The 24334-nt window shown below is 44.7% G+C and overlaps 1 protein-coding gene across 3 annotated transcripts in view; it reads right to left on the reverse strand.

Annotated features, from left to right (window-relative positions):
• Positions 1–22079: 22079 nt before the first annotated feature.
• Positions 22080–24334, reverse strand: part of TNFSF13B (TNF superfamily member 13b) — a 71046-nt gene continuing 68791 nt past the window's right edge. For all 3 annotated transcript variants that reach the window (XM_032496675.1, XM_032496674.1, XM_006195176.3), the window contains one exon: positions 22080–23084. In XM_032496675.1, the coding sequence (XP_032352566.1) occupies positions 22972–23084 (113 nt within the window). In that variant the 3' untranslated portion in view covers positions 22080–22971. The remainder of the gene's footprint in view (positions 23085–24334) is intronic.

The following is a 24334-nucleotide window of genomic DNA, read 5'->3' on the forward strand; positions in this document are numbered from 1 at the left end:
AGGGATGGAATATTCAGAGCCAAGGTCAGCCTTTAACCAAGCCGGGTGACCCACTGTGAGCCCTACACAGAAGCCACTCCCAAGGCAGGGCCTGGAATTCCTTTGACATTCCAGTAACCACCACAGGCTACTCTGAACACTCCAGGTCGGCCCAGCCTCTGCTCCAGTCTCTGCCCTCTTGTCTGTTCTGATGAGGCCTTTAAAACAATCTTCTTAATTCACATTGGTATCATCTAGTTTCATAGCGTTAAATACTACCTGTTTGTGGATGTGTCCCAAATTTATATCTACAGTTCAGACTCTTCCCCAAATTCCAGAAACCACATGCCTACCTGTCTACTGGTTCCTCCATTTAGACTCCTACCAGTACTAAAACCTCATAACTGCAGAACAAAAAGAGACTCCCAGACACAGAGAACAAACTAGCAGTTACTACTGAGGAGAGGGGACGGGGCAAGGGGGACAAGACGGGGGAGAGGGTTAGGAGTTACAAACGACTATGTTTAAAATAGATAAGCAGCCAGTATACATTGCACAGCATGGGGAAATATAGCCACTGTTTGGTAATAACCTGAAATGAAATATAATCTATAAAACTATTGAATCACTTATGTTACACACTTGAAACTAATATAATATTGTAAATCAACTATACTTCCCAGTTTAAAAATAAACAAACAAGACAGAAAGAAAATGCGTTATATCTAAAAGCAAGTTTCTGTATTCCCACCAAGGTGATCTCATCCCACAGGCGTCCCAGCCCCAGGCAGTGGGAGCGCTATCCTACAGACCTTTATTGGAGTTTTCTCCCAGGAATAAACCATGTTGTCTTTCCTCAGTCTCCTTGTGGCCAACTCCCCGGTCAAGGCCATCATGACCCGGGGTTTAACTGTTGCTCTAACTTGTTCCCTGATTCGGCTTCTCTGCGGCACCTTCTCAACACCCGTGTCAGTACAAACCTCTGAAAGCGTAAGTCACATGTTGCCACTCCTCCGGCCCAAGTCTAACCGGAGATTCCACCTCAGAGTTAAAGCCAACACCCTTTTTATCCTGCACAAGGCCCCCCTGCTGACAGGGCCCCCGTTGCCCATCTGACCTTGTCTCCTGCTGTCTGCTTATGTGCTCAACTTGCTTGTGGTCTGTCTCCTCCACTGGAATATAAGCAGCCTGAGCAGAGACTTTTGGCTTATTCCTTACAACATCTCCCAAAGCTAAGACAGGGAGTGACATGGAACAGGCTGTCAAAATTTGATTCACAATCCCCTATGGGGACTTGAGGGTGAGTCTTCAAGGGCTGTGGTCTCGATAGCAAGGCATAGGTTTACGGTTTTATACAGGCAACACCAAAACAGCAAATCAAGAAAGTACCTTCAGTTAAATAAACGAACAAAGAAACAGGTTGACTCATTTTTACATCCACCTGTGTGATCCGTTAGCTCAACTGCTTATAGAGACATAGACTGTGTACCTCTTCTCACATCTGAGTCCTGATCTATTATGTTTCAGAATGTCTGGAGCTTTCATGAGCTTGACTATTTTAGATCTGGCTCCTAAGTGGAGAGGCAAATGCTGGTTTCCAGGGCCTGGGAAGGGGAGGATGAGGAGCTGCTGTTCAAGGGACGCAAAGTTTCAGTTACGGGAGATGCTGGAGAAGTTCTAGAGAGCCGACATACAACACTGGGCTTGCAGTTAACAATGCTGTGGGGTACACCTAAGATCTGGTCCTCTGCTCTAACCACAATAAAAACAAGCAGTGTCCATGCAAAGTATTACACGGATTTGTCTCCTACGACTTTAGAATCACCTTCTCATCAATGAGTTTGTTAAAAATTATTTTGTTTGCCAAAGAAGCAAAACCACCACCTTCCCAGAGCTGGAGACTGGACATGTGCATACACGGTGACAGCTCTGTGACTGACGTAGCAACCCCATAAATAAGAAGGTCCGTGGCGTTCCTCACTGCCCAGAGCCGTAAGCGCTAACTTCCTCAGATGACGGAAGACAGTGCTTGGTGGCCTTCCTATGAACAGCGTACTCTGTTGCTCAGGAGAGAGTGAAGTACTAATCATGAGTGTTGCTTGCCCAGGCTGGGGGATCATGCCCTCTTTGGATGAATAGTCCCTTCCGTGTGACACTTCTCTGGTTTCATCTGTAGCAGAAGAACAAAATTTAATACAAACTTGTGCAGGATCAAATAGGACTGCAGGAATCGCTCCCTAGCTGCTGATCGTGCACTAGATTAAAATTTAACAAGTGCCTACCAAGCCCCATTCTGCACAGGTGGAGCCCAGCACCCACAAAGAGTGACCAGTCTTCCTTGAAAAGAGGGCCCATGTCTCTTCCACCCTGACCACTGGGAGTCTGTCAGATACCTCACGTGCACTCACTAGTGATTACTGATGGAACTGAGACATGTGAAGCTTTTAGAATAAACCGTTACATCTCAACTTTCCACTTAATATTTTAAGTAAAGCTGATGCGCCCCCAAGGTAAACCCATTAGAACAGAGCCAGTGAGCAGACCTCACCAGTGTAGCTGTCTGCCTCACTTACAGGTTTCCAACCAAGAGCCGTACTGTTACCTTGTCAATATTATACTGATGAAGAGAAAAGCTAAATCCACCTTCCTGTCTCTCTTTCTGTTCAGGCTTCAAGTCAGTGATTCTTCCATTACCAAGACCCAATGACAGGACATTTTTACTCCCTTATTTCCTGTACATCAAAGTTCAAAATATGTCAGGTAGTTCCAACAATCTGTCTTCTTTGACACGAGGTGGCTTTGAATACTTGTGTATATGACTTTGGACAGAAGTGCCTTCCTCAGCTAAGAGAGCTCTTGGAGTCACCACGGATTCGTCCAGCGCAGCCATGGCTCTGCTTTGACTCTCAATGCAATGGCTCTCAGAGGATTTCCCAGGAAAAAGGCAAACTTGACAAAAACTGAATTCTATTTTCAACCTAACAAATTGCCGAAGCATGATGCTGTTCTTTCTCCTACGGTAGTCATAGAATCCCAGCATCTTTGAAACAGAAGAAAGCAGCTTGGGCTCCTTAAGTGAAAAATTCTATCCCCAAAGGGCCAAAGGAGTGACGGCAATACAGAGTAACGCGTTCTTTCCTGGTGGAGTCGGGCCAACATCCTGGAAGGAGGGTCCCGCGGCTCCGTCGGCAGACGCCCTCAGGGCCCACGCCTCGCTTTCGGGAGAAACAGAGCCTGACACCTGCGTTCTCTGCATCTCTTCCTGTCCTGATGCCTTTCAACTTTCTTCTTAATCCAGCCTTCGCTTCTCTGGCCAAGATAGTCCATGGTGACTGTTGGATTTATAGCAAACCAACTGGATTTAAAAATGATTATTAACACTGGGGCCTCAAGGGACTAAAACTGACAATATTAAACACTAACAGTATTCAAAGCTTTCTTTCAAAAGGAGTCATTTAATGGTTTATTTCTCATTTCTTCACCATTTTCTTTCCAATTTTTTGATAGATTTTCATTTCGAAAATATTTATCTTAACCTGTGTCCTCATCCCGTTCTTTCGCTTTTGAATACTTCTTCCCTTTTCTACAACACCTAACTTTATCAGTGGATACTGTCCAAAACTTCTATTTTCACAGCCCTTTTTTAGAGAAACAAACACCAACTTGCTGAGATTTGAGAATGTTCCAAGAAGATCTTATAACTTATCATTTTTCCTTTGTTTATTAATAATAAAATTCAACTATTACCTTTTTTTTGGTTAAACGCCATCCTTTCCACAAGAGCATTGTTTACAATGTAACATGTAAACGTTTAGGGTCTAAGAACTGCAGACCGGAGGGGTGGGCGTGACGGGGGAGAAGGAGATTGTTGCTCATTTAGAGAGTATTATGCCCTAGACATGTTTCTATCTATCCGCATTTAATATCTGGAACAATCCATTTCACAGATGAGCAAGCCAAGGCTTAGAAAATTTAAGTGACTTGTCCTAAATAACCATCTAATGACTATGAGAGTCTAACCCTGATCCGTAAAGGTACAAGGGAAAATGCTGGAAAACAGCCCCAGCCGCTATAGACTCAGCACTCCCATCAAAACGATTGGTTGATCTACGCCACCAAGATGACAGCTACAAAAGCCATTTGCGCCAAAAGCAGAAAGAATTGCCAAATGACTCTTTTCTCAATTCCAACGAGTTGCGTTTGCCTGGTCAGGAGGAACCGTCATGTGGAAAGAGCATGTTTTCTGAAGTCATGTACACTTAAATTAAAAGACACATTTTTCACTTTCTAGTGTGACTGTGGATTATGGACTTCATTTTGCTGATACAATATTGTTCTGAGAATAAAATGATTTCAGAACAAAAAATAAAATGAGAATAAACACTGTTTTTAGAATACCCAGCACAAAGTATTTACTGAATAAATCAATGTAAGACATGTAATAAAAATAATAATAATAATAATAGAAACAATAATGACAGAAATCTAAGAAGAAAGAAAAGGCACTGCTCCCCACATCTTCCCAGCCAATCATCATGGAACAGTTTGCAAAACAGAAAACGGAAATCCTCACGTAACACGAAGACATTTATTTTCACCCTTGCTTTCATCTTTGTTCATGGCCCGTGTTTTTGTGAAGACTTCTGCATTATGCAGTTCGAGAGGACTTCAAACCTAATCTAGGGTTTGTTTTTAAGAAGATTTACAGGCCGGCCATCCTAGTCAAACAGCTGTAGGTCCGCTGAGCCCCAGCCGGGCCTCACCCGCCTCTTCAGACAACCAGCAGCTGGTACGAGGAGGAGGAGCCGGTGGAAACTCGGCCCTGCCGGCTGGGGCCGCCGCTTGCCGGCAGACAGCGGCACTTTGACTGTGTGCGCGCTCCCTCACGCTTGGGAACACTCTGGGGTGGGCTCTGAACCACAGGACCTTCTGCTTCTGTTGAGTGAGGGCTGCACGGAGACCTGAAGGCTGTAACCCAGTTACAGCAAAGAAGGGGGGAAGTCAGTGCCGTGAACCCTGGTTCCAGAAACCGGCGGAGCAGGACGACGGTGCTGGCGTGCTGGCGACCGACCACAGATCGCGCCCCCTCCGGACTGCCAGGCCCACAGAACAGGAGAGAAGGCACCGAGACCGGGAGAGTGTCTGAGATGTGCGTGGCGGGGGGAGACAACCAGGAGGCGGTGGTAAAGCAGGCTGAGTCTGGCGGGGTCTGCCTCCCCACTTCTCAGAGCTCTTCACCTGCGAAATGTGAGCAGCAAAATAGAGCCGTACAGGATTACAACCCAGAGTATAAAGTACACATCCACGAGTCCCTGTGCTGCAAATAAAACCTTAAATAAATTAATAAGTATGAGAGGAAACAACTCTTCCATGAATAAAAATTTCATATAATTTGTGTAGTCTGCCCTCAAAGGGTGAAACATAATTTCCCACCCCTTAGGTATAGACTGAGCAGTGATCTCCTTCCAACGTATACAGTATAGAGGGGTAGAAAGAAACGGAGTAATTTTATGGGGGAGAAATCCGATAAGCACCACCTGGGCCTAGAGCTCAAGGCCAACATCCACAGTCATCCTTCGTGTTAATAATATGCACCCTCAACACGATGGGAGGAACAGGGGAACCGTAAGGTCTTCCTCCCTTTAATCCAAAACCCCAGTTTTATAATGAAAAATACATCAGACAAATCCCAATAGAAAAGCATCCGACAAAATAATGTCTGAGAAGCAGCTAACCAGGTGAAAACGTCTGTTGCCAGCCAGGAGGGGAGGGGGGGTACTGGAGGTCAAGGGGCAACATGCTTCACACTGACGATATCACGGAATGTAGGCCATGGTTCCCACCTTTTGGCTGGGAAAAAGTCATGAGAAGAGCGGCAAGAGGAAAGTTTGCTTACACAGGTCAGTGGCAATGCTGTCTACCTTCTGGGTCACCTCACAATCCCATTGTTATTTCTAAAAACAAGATTTCTCCTTATCCAACGTCTTTGGACACAGTGTACGTGCTGCCAAAGGAAGACTTCGAAGCAGAATCACTGAAAAAAGGAAAAAAATGGTTTTTTTTCACAAAGACTTCTAGGAAAGTCACGCTTCAGGAGGACTGGCTCACCAAACATAAAATGCAAAAAATATTTTTAACAATGGCAATTTTCCAAGCTGTATATATTTATTTGACACAACTGTCATGTCATCCTGCTCATGGTGGACAAACAGCAATTCTCAAGCAGTTACGTTCACAACGTTGTGTTCAAACACCAACATACAAAAAAGCAGAGATACATTTTAAAGTCCAGATTTATACAAAATTAAGATTTTATCACTTTGGGTACTGGAACCCATAGAGGGGATCTGTTAGTTTTAGTTTACCCCAAGGCACACAGAATTTTTTGTGACAATTCTCAGACATCTTAGAAGCAAAGTGTCCACTTCTGAATCTCCAGTGTCAACCAAATCTGTCAGCTCCTTCCTGCATGACTTCATTTCCATTTTCCCTTTTCTCATCTCCTTGGCAACAAGGACAGGATATCAAAATTGAGCTTTGCTTTAGTGATGTTAAGGCCTTTCTTCTTTGGCTGTAGGTAAAATATTAGGAAGTTTTCATTATGTGCCCTCCCAGTCTTGATTTCCAAAATAGCCGGCACTTCCCCGCCACCCGCGTCCCGCCACCACCGGTCACGGTCACCCGGCACCGGGAGCATTTCCTGCTATGTCCCAGAAGTGAGGAGGGAGAGGAACCAGGTGGAGGAAGGAGCAGGGAGCAGGCCGGGGGCCATCGCAACACAGAACTGGTGGAACAGGAGGCCGGACTGAACGGCAATTAAATGATCGACCTCTTATTTTCAAAAGACAATTCACGGGTGATGTGGAGCATTTGCGTTTACAGTGTCCCCGGTTCCTGATAAGGAAAGCTCTTTACGCTTTGCCGCCCGAGGCACGGGGAGAGGCGGGCGCGTCCCTGCGCCCCTTGCGGCGGCGACCACTGCGGGGACCTGGGCCGCCTTTTGTGTTCAAAACCCAGCACCGGGGGCGGGCGGGAGCCCGGCTTTCTCATGCCTTCAGCTGCTCCCGGCTGTAAATTAAGCCACCTGGGGAAGTGTCTTAATTTTTTAAGCCGTGAGATTATCAGCCAGTGGAATTTAAGGCTGATACTGAATGAAGACACGTATTTCTTTGAATATTGAAATTAAATGAGAGCTCATTATCCAAGGTCATTACAGGCCACCGTCAGCCTCAATAAATCATCACTTCCCTTTTACTGTGTCTCTTCCTTCTTCTCAGAAGAAGGTACCTTTAATATAATTTTCCAACGCAAGAGCTTAGAGTTCTGGTCAGTAACATTTACTGTCACTAGTCTCTGTTTAAGTGCCCTGTTGTTTGTCTAGGTGCCGCTAAAGGCTGACAGTTTTTTAAAAAGCAGCAGAATACTAGGCATGTTCTGCGATTTGGACACTGTTTCTCAATTCTGACTTTTTTTTTCTTACAAACTCCAAGCATATGATTGATTCATCCTTAAAGACAACCTCACCAATGAAAAAGAACCCTTCACGATCGCTCCGGTAAACTGGTCAGTAGCTACCCAAGCACTGTGTTAGGAAAGCGCATGTGCTTAGGCTGAAAGTGATTTAGCCAAAGCTGTTTGTCTTGCTGAGATGGAACCAAAAGCAAGATGTTCAACTGAAGGGCCGAACTGAAAACGAATATTCTTTCAATGATGTGTTTATCTTTTAAGTATGGCGCTTCTGAAAATGATTTCTTAAAATATATAGGCGCTATGAAGAACTTTGGAGGGAGAGATTTCCACTTTATTCCTTCCTAATTTGCTTTTTTTTTTTAAATTTATATTCCTTTATTACTGCAATGCATTGTTTGCAGCAGCGAAAATATGGAAAACTCCAAAAGTTTACACACTGAGAATTGTAATGTCTTTATGGTAATTATCTCTAGGTCATTAATGGTATGATGTGTTCCTTAGAAGGGGAACACTTTTATTTTTCCATTTCAATCTGTTAGAAATAGAGCTAAATCAATTAGAGAAATTATGAAAAAGAAATTGAAGCTATTGATAAAGATCTGAAAATCTGATGAAAATATTCAAAGGCAGAAAGAACTGCAAAACTCCAGTGAGGCACCCAAAATATCACTATTCAGAGAACATTTGTGTGTTAATCATGATCTCTGACATTATTGGACCAAATTATCCTGAGGCACAGTTTACACTTGGCTAAACAGTATTGATCACATCCCCCATGGGCACCTACTGATGAACTGAAGACCTCAGGGCTCAGCCAGGGAGGAGTCCGATTGATCAGACGTCAGCAGTTGCAGGAAGGGGCAGCCAGGTTTTAGTCTGATCACCTGCCAGAAAATAAGTCATATTTCTACAAATAAAGAGAAAACATTTGAAGAGCGCATCTTGTCGTGCTGCAGTAAAAATAGCAAAGAAATCATGCAGAATTCCCCCAAGCATTGGCCTTTAGTGGAGAAATAGAATTTGAAACAAAATCTTCTTCCAACCTGGAAATCCTCTCCATAAAGTCAGTAGAGAATGAAAATCATTTTATCGTTGAATAAGCATTAAAGCAGAATGCGATGCTCATGGCAGGGACTCTGCTAAGAGACAGCGAGGATGGAAAGAAACCTCACCCTCCTGCATAGCCAGGAGGATGCGACCCATTAGAGACACGTTCTCGGGATCAGCAGTAACTAGTCCTCAAGTAACACGACTTGACAGCCACATTTGTCCCACGTGTTCGTCCTCAGTGCACCTGAATTGCAGTGACCATCCGTGTCGGTTAATTGGCTTCATATGAAGGAAAAATACATGCCTGCCTCTCTATGGCAAGAGATGAAGTCCTTATCTTCTGTGATGTTACATCTCAAGTAGCTGGCTCCCAGGACCTTGAGAAAGACTTTTCCAGGCTGGGAAACTGGCCAGATGAGCTTTTAAAAAGATTTACACACACTTGGAAGAGACAGAGAAAGAACTTGCAAGTTTTCTAAAGAAAATGTTCTAAGAAAAGGAAGAGGAGACAGCGCCCGCCTCATTTCTAACAGGCAGAAGTAAGCCTCTTCTCTTTACTTAGTGTTTGCTCTACAACTTCCCCTTTTGCTTTTCTCAAGCAGCACCTGCAGCTTCGGGGCCAGCGGGTCACCTCCAGAGGACCAGCTCCCTCTGGGAACCTGCTTTCAATGCGACGCAAGCTGCCAACCCTCTGCAAAATCTGAAGTGCTTTCAAATCGCTGCTCTTGGGGAATTTCACCTGATAAGGTTGTTACGTGAGCCGCAATTTCCGTATCCTCTTCAGTGAAGTGGCGGGGTGCACAGGTGGGTGCAAGTTGGGGCATGTGGGTCAGTGATGGAGGGGCCACGCAACAGGCTCCAGGAGGGCGACTCAAGGACCCTCGTCAGGATGCCAGGGCTCCGGAGGGCTACGCAGCCCTTCGAGGGACACCACCCACACCTGCACCGCAGGACTGTGAACCAGCAAAGGGGTGTCCCAAATAACACTTCAGGAGAGGAATGCGCGGTGTTCACCCTGGGTGCTGGCAGAAATCGTTTTAGGCATTTCAACTCTTACATGATGATATAGAAGAACCTAGCGAATGAGTACCTTCACTTTCCAAAACGGGGCCAGACTTTCAAACTTCTAGTCAATCCTGGGACCCAGAGCTTCCAAACATGCGTTTACATAGACTAGCACTTACAATGTTGGGTGTAAGGGCTGGTGAATTTCAGTCGCTGTAGGAAACCGTTAGCGGAGTTTGGGCTCCAAAGCGGGTTTCTCAGCAGTGGCTCTGGTCTCAGTTCAGGTGTTCTGTGCTCAGCGTCTGTGATTTGCCTGCACAGTTTAGGACTGGAGAAGAGGGAGATAGATTTTGGACATCCCATCGTCAGACCCCTTCCTTCCAGGATTCACCACTCCCCTCAATAGTCATGTTTTACTAGCTTCTTTCTGATTTCCTAGGAATCTTTCTGGATTTTTCCACATGGGCCCCACAACCCCCCAAGAAGTCTCTGTGTCCAGTTGGACCTCCTCGGCTCAAGCAAGTGTGCACTGCCCGCAGGGCCTGCCGGCCTGTCTCCGCCCCACGGCCGCAGGGAGTCGCTCTGTACGTGTCCAATCTTGGTCGTTTTCTCTTCTGGGGCTGCGTCCGGGGGAGACTCAGTCCATTTTCGCACAGGTGAGAGAGAGGCCCCTGCAAGCAGGAGCTCCCCGACTGCATCCTGACAGGCAATTACCATCATTATCGGAAATCTGCAAAGGAGACAGTGCGAGCCTGGGAGAGGGAAAAGCACGCCAGGGGCAGACACCCTAAGCTGCTTGATCGCAACGTGCGGGCAGTTGTGTTACTTTTCCATTAGTCATCTTCTATGGCGGTTAAATCCGAGGAATGAAAACCATACCACCTTCACATCAAATCTCTGTTATCTAGGGTGTCACTCGGGGGGGCGTGTATGCTTAGCAGACACACGGTCCTGGGTTCAGTCCCCAGTACCTCTGTTTAAAAAAGTAAATAGATAAAAAAATTAAACTAATGACATCCCCCCCAAAAGACAATGTAAAATAAACAAATATTTTAAAAACTTACCATCGAAAAAGAAGACCAAATTGAAAAAAGTAAATTCTGAGACAGACAGACACACTGGTACTCAATTTTTAATTAATCAAGGCAAAATAGAAGTGCTTCCACCACAACCACCATTTCAGAGGCATACGCACGCCTCTCCGCAGTTATCAAATTCAGAGCTTGCACATTCGGAGGACCGTGTGTGGGTGAAGGTTTACAGAAGGCTTCTCTTAAAGAGTAAAATATGTACGGTCTTTGAAAGTACCGAATATGCCCTCTGCTGTCACATTGTTTTGGTCTGGTGGATTAATTTGGAAGAAAATTGATGGTCTGGAACTCCAAGATAAAGATGAGTAACACAATCCTTAAAATTACAGTATTTCCAGATATTGGTAACACAATTATTAAAACTCTCACATTTTATAGGATATTATTAATAGGATTCACAATAAGAGAAGTCCATTTACTCCCAGTGATGCGTGCCTGGTCCAGTTCAAACAAAGGTAAGTGGAATTCAATGAGGCTGCCTCTGTGCTCAGGGTCTATTCAACTTAATTTATTATTAAAGTCAAAAACTAATTAGAAATGAAAAGAAAGAGGGATAGAAATGCATTCTCTACCACTAACTGAAGCAATTTGTTTCAGAAATACAGTGACGGTTATGATCATTTAAGTCTGAGTGGCAGGGTGGACGGCTCAGTGGTAAAGCACATGCCCGCTTGTACAAATCCTGCGTTCAATCCCCAGCACCTCCGTTAAAAAACAAAAAGAAGAAAAGAAAAGAAGAAAAGAAAAAAAAATTCACATATCTTTAAAAAAGAAAAAGAAAAAAAAACTTGAATGGAACTTCAACTTCCAAAAATTCAATTTAAAAACAATGCTCTGTCACCATTCAAAGAGAAGAGGATGAGGCTGTGAGCAGGTGCTGGAAGTGAGGGTGTTTGGTGGGGTGGGTGCGGGTGAGGGAGGAAGGGCCAACCTGCCACCCCACAGTTTCTACAGCTCATTGTGGACACGGCAGAAAACAGTTCATTAAGTCACTTACCAAAAGCAATTGTACTATTGCCTTATTTAAACTGTTTGCAAACAGAACCATGGCGTCCTTTAACAGAGAGGGTCATCGGGACCTGGGATGTTCACACTGATTTGCTGGGACTTGATGTCTCCCTACTGGAGGGAAGGGGAGGGAGAGGCAGGCCCGGCGGTGTGTGGGGCGGGCTGGTCCCGGGCAGCCCAGCAGAGATGCGGGCACAGGTGCCAGGGACAAGGGGCCGAGGGGATGAGAGCCTTAGCCCTGAGGCCGGTCTCCTTGTGCTGTCGGTAAACTCATCCTTTATGTCCACAAAGAAAACAGGGTCTCTCTGGGGCAGAATGTTCCTTCTTCTCTCCACTTGCCTGCTGCCCCATCCACGTGGAGGTGATGCAGCCGGCCTCAGCGGAAGCGGGATCTAAAGCTACCTCTCAGCTTTCAGGCGGGATCCCACCCTCTCCCCTGACCAGGGCCTCCCTCTTCTCTGCCCTCCGATCACTCCTTCTCCGGGCCCAGGACTTGAGCCTCGGTCCCCGCCCGGACGCCCCTCTACCTACTGTCCTGGCTTCCCTTTCACCATCAGATTGCTCGAGAAGCCATTATCTTCTGTCATCAAACTGCTGGAAACCAAATGCTTTACCTCTGTTTCCCCAAGTCCCACCCCCGACTCAGCTCCCTGCAAAGTGACTTCTGACCACGCTCACTACGTCCTCACTTCTTCCCGGGAGCATCGCGTCTCTCCTCCGCCTCCGGCTCTTGGCACCCGGTCCGTCTGTGTGGAAGCTCCGGAACCCCCTCCCAGGACTCCTCCCCTCCTCCCCTTGGGCCTGGTGTTAGTGCTGAGGAATTGGATGGTTCCAGCTCTGCAGCCTGGGGAACCTGGGAAAGGCTGGTGGCACCAGACACTTGAATGGTCATGTAGCCCATTTCCACGCTGGGGCCGCTGTCCTTCCTGGAAAACTTTTCCTTGTGTTGAAAGAAGAATTGGCCTCGGTTTGAGCCTCGTGGTGCTCTCCAGAGATGTGCAGGATGAAAGAAAGGCTTCTTAAAGAAACGGCTTACAATGCTTTCTGAAGCATCTGAAGGTGAAGACGACACTCAGGCCAGTCTCCCCAGCCCTCCCCAACCCCGTGTTCCAAGTCCGAGCTCCCTGTCACTGTTTTGTTTTAAATTGGTACAGGTGACAATATATCCACCGGCTTGCTCATCCCCCTTCCCCTCTGTGTATCTGTTAAGATTACGTGAATATTAGAGCTCTCTGCCTGGAAAATTTCCAGGTCGAAGTGATTAAACGTAAGGAGGGTTGACCCCATGCCCTTCCTCCCGAAGTTTCGTTTTCACTTCTACCAAAGACAAAACTAAAATCCCCTGGGTTACTTTATAGTGGATTTTTACTTGACCTTTCAGGAAACCATTCTATTGTTCTCTGACATTGAAAAATCCCCTGCTGTTGGTCTGAATGTAACTTTTTGGAGAATGGTTTGATTTTACAGTGTTTAAAAGCCTATTTTCAAACATTGACGGTTGCTCTCTCACTGCACTTCCAGGTGAGCACTTGTGCTAGAGATCCTTAAGTGAAAACGGGCCAGCCTCAGGTCTCAGCCTCACCACTGACCTGGATGGAGGACAAAGGGCCCTCACGGCAAAGCCGACAGCCACTGAGGAAGCAGTCAGCTCGGCCACCTGCCCTCGTCAGAGGTCGCAGCCCAGATCCACGCACTCTAGTTTCTGGGGCCTTGCCTGAGACAGAGCCCAGCGCCTCATCTATAGAACAGAGGTAATGACGGCACCTGCACCACAGTTGTTGAAAAAATTAAATTAGATTAAAGGGCATAGAAAGAAAAGTCACAGACTAGAAGAAAATCTTAACAAAACACATCCTATGTGATAAAGGACTTGTGTTAAAAATAGACAAAGATCTCTTAAAACTCAACAATCAGAAAATAAACAAACCAACTGAAAAGTGGGCAAAAGGTCTGAACAGACACTTCAGCAAAGAAGATGTCCAGATGGCAAATAACGAGAAAAGATGCTCACCGTCACGTGTCATGAGGGAACAGCAAACTGTAGCAACAACGAGGCAACCCTACCCACCTCCTAATGGCTAAAATCTGAAACACTGACAACGAAACACTTGCCAAATGTTGGCGAGAATGTGGAACCGCGGAAACTCTCATCGGCTGCTGGTGAGAATGCAAAACGGCCCGGCCTCTGGGAAGACAGGTTGGCGGTTTCTCACAGGACTAAGCATAGTCTTAGTTAGCATGGTTCCTTAGCTTAGTTCCCGCAGTCATGCGCCTTGCTATTTACGCTATGATCTGAAAATGTACGTCCACACAAAATTCTGCACACACACGTTTATAGCAGCTTCTTTCATAATTATCCAAAATCGGGAGCAACTCAGGAGTCTTTCCATAGGTAAACAGACAGCTGCAGAGCATTCACACAGGGGGGTGATACATCAGTAAAAAGAAGCAAGCGTCAAAGCATGAAAAGACAGGGGGAATCTGGAGCCACGTTGCAGGTGAAAGAAAGACCGTACCGTGTGAGCCCAACGCTACGACACTCGGGAAAAGGCAAAACTAGGCCGACAGCAGAAAGATCAGCGGCTGCCAGAGCATCGGGGCAGGGCGTGCGGGGAGTGGCAGGGACGAACAGGTGGCGCGCAGGTGGTTTCAGGACAGTGGGAGTACTCTGCGTGTAAAGATGGATTCAGGTCATTGTGCGTTTGTCAAAACCCATAGGCTGTCCGACACCAAGAGCCCTAATATAAACTGTGGACATTAATTAATAATTGTGTGTCAATGTGGATTCATTAATTATAGCAAACTTACCACACAAATACAGTAATAGAGGTAATGGGGTGGTGATTGGGTGAATGGAATCTCTCTGTTCAAATTTTCTGTATACCTAAAACTGTTCTTAAAAATCTGGTAATTTATTTTTCACAGTTAAAACCTGGGTAACATGTACAAATCAGCTTAGTGCAGTTATACACATAAATAATTTTTAAAATTAAACAGAAGTAGACAGTATGCACTGTATATAGGGGTTAGTGTCTATCACTCCCCATTTCCTGATTAAAAAAGTCAGAGGTGGAAAGAGATTTCTGCAAAACCTGGACCAGTTTAGGATGGAGACTGTCTTCCACCCTCTCCTCCCCCAGTTCCTCTTTGCCATCTCTCTGCCTCCACCTTTGCAGGCTATAATCTTGCCAATTGTCCAGGTTTGCAAACCAGTTGGTACAACCCTACAGAAACCAGTTTTCATTGCACAGGAATAGAGTGGAAATGTGATATCGTGGGCGTGGGCTTTCGTTAGGAGTTGAATGTGCTAAGGAATCGCTAAAACGGTCTGGTTGGTGATCTTGTAATGTCTGTCTGGTTCCTGGTTTATCGTTTTTAGTATTTCTCTATCCATTTCATTGTGTTTAAAGGTAACACAGACCTTTCACTTAAGCTGTTCCAGGCTTCCCTCTGGTGGTTGTACACGGGTACAACGCCTCAACAAGGCAAAGGCAGGACACTGCTTTCCAAAAGTAATTTCCAAAGTAATTTTGAAAAAAGTACCTTTCCAAAGTAATATCACATGTACAGTTAAATTGCATCATGACTAGAAAAACATGGACGTCACAGTGCCCTCTTGGGACCTGGGAGACGCGACCTGGCCAGGTGATCGTGTATGCACCTCTGATTTCCTGTGACGAGGACCCTCCACCTCTTTGGGGTTCTCCCTCGAAAGGCATAGTATCTCCTTTATAACCATGAGAACAATATCAGGCCAACACAAACTGAGGGTCACTCTACAAAACACCTGCCCAGTACTCCTTGGAACTGTCAGGGCCACGGAAACGAGGACCGTCCGAGAAAGTGTCACAGACCAGAGGAGGCAAAGGAGATGTGACAACTAAACGCAGTGAGGTGAACTGGGTTGGATCCAGGAAAGGAAAGGACGGTGGTGGAAAAACCAATAAAATCCCAATGAAGTACGGAGTTCAAGTGAGAGGAATAGTGTTCATTCTTGGTTGTGACAATCCCCTGTGAGTGATGTATGACACCAATAACGGGGAAGCTGGGTGAGGCGCGTATGGAACTCTGTGCTGTCTTTGGAGCCTTTTGTAAATCGAAGTCAGTTTTGAAAGTGAGGGATGTGCAAAATGGTTTCTCCCCCATTTTTTTCTTCTTTTCTGATCTTTCTCTAAGCCCCTCCCTTTCCTTCCTGAGAATACAATTTCGAGTTCCTAATGTTTTAAATTAAATTCAGTCACTTCCTGCACAACTCTTCAAGTGTATTTTTAAAAATCATTATATTTTACACTTTAAATGGGTAACTTTTATAGCATGTAATTTGTACCTTGATAAAGTTGTTTAGAAAAGAAAAAATTCTGTAAGTTCTACCCATCGATGCTACTTTTACCCTCAAGTGTGTTATACCTGTAAATATTGAAAATGGTCCTCCCTTCCCTCCCTGCCCCGCTCCCTCATGACCTTCCACATTCTATTTTTTTTTTTTTTGCCTTGGGGGGGCTTTCTTTTTCATTTTTTTCTCTGGTTTAGACATTTCTAGATTCTTGACCCTTCCTTACTTGATACCGTCCACATTTCTCCCTCTCAGGTGACAGTGGGCGACGCAGGGGCTCTTTTCCCACCTGCGCAGAGCAAGCTTCCCCCTGCTGAGGCCCAAGGGGACCATCCATCCCTGAGATGAGACACAGGCGACAGCTAGAACTCTGATGCGTGTTCAGTTTCAAAAATGAAAATCACTGCTGCTTTCCAAATTCTTGCGAGTGGCTGGACGTCACCACCTGGTGATGCATCCACTCAGATGATGTGGGTTTAAAGGAACACCTGCTAACGGCTGCATTTCCTCTCCTGGACGGATCTCCGGAAGCGCAGACAGCATCCTGGTTCCCCACCAGAGATGCGGATTTCAACACCAACGCAAGCTTAACTGTCTTCTCCGGAGGTGTCCCCTCGGACACTGGACGGTGACACCCTTCCGAGCTTGCGGGGGGGGGGGGGTTCCTCTGCAGAAGGGTCTTGCTCATTTTCGCTGTGATGCTCAGACTCTAATCTGGCAGCCCTGAGGTTGACACTTAAGAAAAAACGATCCATTTTCTTTAACTTCCAAGGGACTCAAATAGCCAATAGACTTATCTGAAATACAGAATTTTAAAGTGGCTTTTTTCATTTCCAGTGACTCTAACCACACAGTCCTCTTCACATGTCAGCGGGTGACCAGGGACCCCCAGCCACGTGCTCCCTCCCTGACAGGACCTGTTAAGAGGGTCGATCGTTTCTCAGCAGTTACAGGGAGGCTCTGTGGGGCGATCCTGAGGGATGTGGGCAGACCCCACCTCCACTGTCCTCTCCCGTCTTGTCCCCAGCTCACCTGCAGGCTGGTCCCAGGTGGACGTCCCCGGGCCCTGGAAAGACTCCTTCCCATGGGCATTTTCTTTCTCATCAACTCCCCCTTATTCTGATTTCTTGCCTCGCCATCTGATCTCCTGAATTCTGGTTCCTTTCACTGCATCAGGTTAAACTTAGGGCGACCTTCTGCTCCTGCAGGGAGGCTCTTGCCCCACCTGTCCCCTACATCTGGGAAACGCTTCGCCGCCAGGGCAGGATGCAGTCAGAGCCACGAGTGTCCTTGTCCACCTGAGCTGCTGGGCAGAGGGAGGTGGCCCAGGGGACCTGAGGAAGGGCAGGGGCCATGTGCCCAGGCCCAGAGGGCGGCCTCCTCTCTGTTTCCAGTTCTTTTTCTGGTCTATTCAAGATACCTTAAAGCATACAACAAAACCAGATTTCCGCAAGTTCCTGCCAATTCAGCTTTCAGGTCTTTTGCTAAAATAAAACCAAACAGTGCATGTCTCTTTCCTTCTTTTGACTCCTGGTTCAAATCCCTCTTCTCATGTGTGCGTGAGGATCGGGGGGGGGGGGTCTCTAAGCAAAAGCACGCAACACCTGTGTGCCAGCTGCCTTTACTTGTTCATTTTATTCTCACAGCAGCGCCACACGCTTAGCGGGACTATTACTTTGTTCCTCAAGTTACAACACAAGCAAGCAGCTGAACTAGGGCTTCGGCCCTAGAGATGCGCCCTTAACTATCCTCCTCTGCCCCTTCTCCAACATACTCCAGCAGGACCGCTTCCTAATTTGCGGGACCTGGTGCAAAATGAAAATGCAGCCTCCCTTGTTCAAAAATGATGACGAGTTTAAGATGCAACTGCAGAACATTAAAGGGAAACAAGGCCTCTTGTGTCACGGGGCATTCCCCCCCAACCAGGTGCATCTTCAAATGCTTCTTCCAGCTGCATCGTGTGTGTGTGTGTGTGTGTGTGTGTGTGTGTGTGTGTGTATTTGGCTACAGTGGGTTTAAGGGAGGGGGTGATTATTATTCACATCTAAGACAGGGTTGTATCAAAAGTACTGTCCTGAAGCGGGTGGGAGGGATAAATTTGGGAGTTTGAGATTTACAAATATTAGCCACTATATATAAAAATAGATGTAAGAAAAAAGTTTCTTCTGTACAGCACAGGGAACCGTGTTCTATATCTTATAACAACCTTTAATGAAAAAGAATATGAAAATGACTATATGTGTGCATATGCATGACTGGAGCACACAAGAAGCTGACACATTGTAACTGATACACTTCAATTAAAAAAAATAGCCCTGTACTGATTTTCATCCTTGCACTGTGAGATGCTAATATTTGGAGAATAAAAGTGGAGGGTATAAGAGGTTTCCTTGCACTGTTTTTATAAGCCTGATATTATTCTAAAATGAAAAGTCAAAATATCCAAAACATTCACAGCTAGACAAGGCTGTGACCTCGAAGGTGAAGAATTTCCCCTCTTCCCCCGTAACTGTCTTTTACTTGTCTCTCCGTCAGCATCATCTGATCTCCAGTGATGACGGTTAACATCTCAATCTTCTGTTTTTGGTTTCTGATCACCAGCGTGGGGTCAGGGCCGTGACATGACACCAGATCTGCACTCAGGGACCACGTTCATGACTCTGGTCCTCATGGAATTTCACCACTTCATAATCAGCCCCTAAGCAGATGAATGCTTGGCCTGCTATTAGCTTTTATCAAAGTTGTATATATACACAATATGTAATATATATATACAATATATATAATATGTAATATATACAATAAAGTTAGTTTTAGTCAAAAAATTCTCATGAATTATATTCTACCCATTATAAGTACAAACCTAAAGGTAATGATATAACCAGTGTTTTCCTCTAAATAGTCTGAGATGGATTTTGAGTTTGCCCATTCATTTTTGAAAAAAGTCATTGCAACTTTTGTACAGATGGAAAAAGTAAGACCCAGAAAATGAATCCACTTGCACTTCTGCAAACCAGCTAGATCTTAGTTTTTGTACTGTTGATCTTATTTGTTTAGTCCTTTCAAATGACAAATTAATTAGTCATAGGGTGATCTAAATTGATAGTTCAATATCATAACACCACATCAAATGTTTCATCACACAGGGCCACTCACCCCACAAGTTCCCAACTCTGTGATTAGTGTTAAATACAGTAGGGCCTCAAAACACAAGAAAAAACAAAAACAAAAATGCCTAAAATCTTTTCGCACGCACACAATTAAGTGTGCAGGAAAAGGACTGCATACTCTAAATATATCATTTTGTATACTGGTGAGGGCCACGCTAGCCTGACTGTAAACTAAATCTACATAAGCAACAAATGGATACTCACGCTGGGTTGTTAACACACCTCCATGCTTTTATTTTAATCTTTGTTAATTGATCTTGAACGTTGTTTCATTATTTTTTAAATAACAAACGATTTCCTCCACTTGGCGATGGGGAGGTGAGGAGGAGCTCAAAGACGCCCCCTAATGGAGCTCAAAAGAAAATCACATTCACTCCGTGATGGCCTGGGCGCGGCTGAGCGGGGCCGACCGGTGCCTGGGGTTGCTGACTGCCCCACGCCAGCCTGCGGCACCCTCACCTCACCCTCAGGGAAAGAGGAACCGGGAAAGAGCAGCTGCTCTGACAGAAGCCTCGAGGTCTTGGACCCCTTTCTCCATGATGAATCTGTACGACGTAATCAGATTTATACACACTGACAAACTCAGTTTAGAAGAGTAATGAGCCTACAGACAACCTGGGGTAAACTCGCTAATCCCCGGGACCCAGGACAGGCCAGACAGGTAACAGGGGACAAAGAGAGTCCTGTGTTCTGCAGAAAAGCAGAGCTAGGTGCCTGGCTGCAGAGCGCCGACAAAAGTCAGCCCCTCAGTGGTGGCCTCGCACAGCCCCGCCCTGTTCGATTTTCTGCAAATTGTTTATCAGGCAGAAATCTTATTGGACGAATTAACTAAAACTGGATACATGCAGAGTCTGGGTCCTACCAATTCCACTTCTAGGTGTAGAGCCAACAGAAGGTGCATAGGTTCCCCAAAATGTTTTCAGAGAAGATTCACAGGAACATGCTTTATGATGGTCCCAAGCCGGAGGCAGCCCAAAGGTCATTCAGGAGTAAAAGGGACAAATGTGCTGTGACACAGTTACAAACTGAGTAAGGACTGACTACTGCTGCAGGACCCAGTGGGGAAGAACGTCACAAAGCGGTGAGCTCATGTATCGTGCAGATTACATCCTGTCCCGTGCCATCTGTATAAAGTTCAGATGCTAAAGCTCTTCCTTGAGGCTGGAAGTCAGAATGGCGATTACGTAAAGTCGGGGAGGAGAGTGACAGGCTTCGGTGACGTCCTGTGCTGCAACGTGGTGGGTGACCTCAGGAGGGGGTCAACTTTGTAAAAACACGTGACCAAGCCATACCCTTAGGATCTGCAGTAGCATTGGGTGGCCATCATACCTCGTCCTCCAGATGTAAAATAAGAGATCTGTATTTTCGAAAGAGGTTTACGTGTCCTGTCTCACGTGATGAGTCTAGATTTTTATATTAGAAACCAACTAAAAAATTGTAAAGCAAGATGGGACCCAAACAAAAAAGTCAGGGGGCTGCACGGGTCTCCTTGGGGGTGGGGGTGGGGCTCTTGGGAGGCGTGTTTTCTGATCCAGAATCTGCATGACAACAGGACGTATTATGTCCTTCCACCCATAAGTCGCTGCACCTGTAGCAAACCACACAGGGAGGACTTCCTCTGCACGGTGACCTAGAGCCCGGGGACTTCCTCCAGGGGCAGTGGATCTGAACTGAGTGCATATCCTTACGCCTTAGAAACGTTTTGTTGTAGGAAATCCCAGGATAACATCTTTTTCTGCTAAAATGAATGGAAGGAAAGATAGAGAAGTGGGAACTTGGGCGACTCCTGCTGTGGTGAGACCCACCCTCCCGCCTCCCACGCCTGTGTTTACCTCATCTTTACTCTGCTTCCTGTTGTCTGCACACACTGTCACTCCACCAAAGCCTGATTTTCCTCGCAGTTTCACATACGAGGATTAAGAGTTCCATTTTAACGTTGGTTTGAAACCGAAAGTAAAGTAAGATTTAAGAATATTTTAGGTGCTGAACTCCACATCTGCTGACAAAAATATGTGAAGTCATTTGAAAAGGATTCGCAGGCTGTCAACGACAAGAGTTTAGAGTGCAAACCTGTTACAACGTTGCAGTATCTTTTTTTAGCCTCTGCTCGAAGAAATAGTTAATCCATAACTATATACCTAGTGTTGATATGAACAAGTCCTTTTTGAAATATGTAAAATATTTGACTTCAAATGCTTTGCCAGACCCTAACACATACTACCCCATGATGTTTTACAGTTCATGAACCTCATTTTTAAGATGGCATTTAGTGTTATGGAGAGAAGCCAAGAGATGAGTGGTGTAAGACAAACTCAATCCAAAACTGAGGCAAAAGGCACTGACATTTTTATTTGGCAATCTGTTAGCAGCAACCAGAAGAAAATCTCTAACTTCCTTCTAGTACTGAAACTCCGACCCCACCTACCACTCCTTTATTTATTATAATATTGTAAAACAAAATAAACTGAAGAATGGACTTGACTTTAACCCAAAAGCCAGTATCACAGAAATCAGAATGATTAAGAAAGTGTAATCTGAGATGCAAAATACAAATAATTCTCTTGGTTTTGAAAATAGTCCCTTTAAAATATTTCACTGTGACCTGGGGAAAGCTGGAGCAGACCAGGTCTGCTCTCCCACCTGCTATTTAAACTAGCAAAGTCAACTGTTTAATGAAATAAACTCTTGAGACTGATGAGACACAAAAAAGAGGTGCGCAAGGGCAATCGGTGCCATAAAGGGTAAGTGTTAGAGGATTCTCAAACACGAGTCTTCATAAAATGAAGGTTAGGATGATGTCTTCTGACGGAGTAATTTTTATAACAAGCACATGGTATAGAACATACTCAGGATGCCAAGAACTTTAACTAAACTCCAACTCCTGTAAAGCTAATAATAGGAGTATTTTTTAGAGGCCGTGCTATGTGAACTATTATAGCAGCAGTTTAAAACAGGAGAGGCAACAAAAGGAAATTACATTATTACAAATGTATTTATTAACTTCTATTGCAGATTTGATTTTTACGTAAGAACAATTATAACAATTGTTATTTTTTCCAATAAATGCTTATATGCATGAAGTGGAATCACCCTACATTAAAAGTTTCTGAAGTAACTGAAATTAGCTAGAAAAAAAAAAAAGACATGAATGTAGACACATGAGAGAATTATTTCCCTCCTGTGAAAAATGTCTGGGAGTGTTCCATCAAGGAATATATAATATTAGAGCTAAAAATTGCAAACTTGAAATAAACCTAAAAGACTTACATGGTACCTAGATCCTATTTTGAGTCCAACTGTTTAATATGATATTTACATGTAAACTGTTACTTTTTCATGTATGGAGTGCGAGATTTCTATATACTTTTTTCTTTTTGGTTTTTCTCGGTATTAACTGAAAAAAGGAGAATTGGTGTTTAACATAAAAACAGAGAGAATCCCGGGATTCCCCCCCCCCCCCCATGTCTTCATGTCCTACAGGCGTGGTGCTTTTCCTCAACAAGCAGTGGAATAGCGTTTAGAAGATGCGATCATGGCCCCTTTGAATCTGTGCTTCCTATGAGCCCAGAAGCTATGACTAAGTTGTTCAACATGGCATTGGGGGGGGGGGGGAGTCGTTCTAATTCTATTTTTCCTTAAATGGGCTCTATTTCTTGTAATTCACATGACACCCGATGGCTGCGGTTGTCTGTTAAATTTCCTGTTTGGGTCTAGTTTCAGAAAACCAAAACAAACAGCTCACAGAAGAGGGTATGGTAATAACCACTTTTTTTTTTTTTCTCCTTTTGGCATTTCCAGTTAAGAGTTTTCTCTGTAGAGGTGCAGAGCAAGGGGGGCAAGCAGCCACAGACAAGGTTTCCGTAGGTCACAGAAGTTTCAGCGCACCGAAAAACGTGCCGTCTCCCTCCCGCGAGATTTTAGCATCTTCGCGCGGTATCGCCAGTTGGAGTTCGTCCCCTTCCTCCAGCTTGGCAATGCCTGGAAAAGAGCAATTCACAAGGACTTGAAGCAGCGGTACCACAGCACAGACCCGGGGGAGGGGCAGGAACATCAGAGTAAACTCTCTTCTTTTGGAAAAAAAATGTTAACAGAGGCATTCACACTTCAAATTACACCCGTGGACTTGGAAACCAGTTATAATTCTACTCGTCTAAAAACAAAAAAATACCAAAAAAGTTTAAAAAAAAGGAAGAGCACACAGAGTTACAACAGATACAAATGGATTTATCACCTGCTGTTTCTAAAATGGAGACTCTAAACAGGAACCAAATATCTAACTTTAAGAGGAAAAAAAGTTCAGTAAATCATCACCTATGGTGGACTAGTATGCAGCTAAAATGGTTTTGCTTCATTTTATTGACAAAGGATACCGTTTATAATAATGTTCAATAAAAATAAAAAAAATACACAGACACTTATGAACTGCATAGTCCTAAATACTTTTAAATGTGCATATAAAATGTGTAAATTATTAAAAAGTTAAAGAACACATTATTAACAAAGCACATCTGTTAACATAAGAGTCAGACTATGGGGTTAGGAGTCATTTGGCTTCCTTTTTATAGCCTTCTATATTGTTTTCTTAAATGACCATGCTTGTCTTTATAATCAAAAGCAACAAAGTTCATTAGCTTCTCAAAACGGACCAATAAATCTGCATGTGCCTATTTCACAATAATGTACCCTGTGACTCAGGAATACAAAACACAAGAACTACACTCAGTATATCAAGTCAACCTGACCCCATTTTAAGAGAAAAATAGGAAGAAAAAGAAAGAGGAGGAGGGGCAGAGAATAAAACAAAGACACTGGCAAACAAAATAGCATCTAATTGTCAATAATTTCAACACAATTTTTAAAAAGTAGTTGTACTGTTTCATTAATATGCTGTGGTTTATATGAACACTTATGTGTTAACCTCTATTCCGCTGTCAAACCCAACACACATGGGTTTCCTCCAGCAGCAGCCAGAGGGTATTTATTTACTGAACATGTAAGATGCACCAGACCCCTTCGGAGGCACGCACGGGGCAGTGGTTGGAATGAACAAAGATTCTGTCTCTAAAGATCTTGTTTTTTGTAATGGACTAAGACAGACAACAAACAAAAGAACACAGGTTTAGATATTATTAAGGGTAAAGTGTACACTTTCTAGGATTGGCAAAGCATTTGATGACTATGCTAAGTAGGAAAAAAAAGACTGAATTTATTTGTTGACTAGATTAGTC

This window comes from Camelus ferus, chromosome 14 (genome assembly GCF_009834535.1).
Source record: "Camelus ferus isolate YT-003-E chromosome 14, BCGSAC_Cfer_1.0, whole genome shotgun sequence".
Classification (NCBI taxonomy): Eukaryota; Metazoa; Chordata; class Mammalia; order Artiodactyla; family Camelidae; genus Camelus; species Camelus ferus.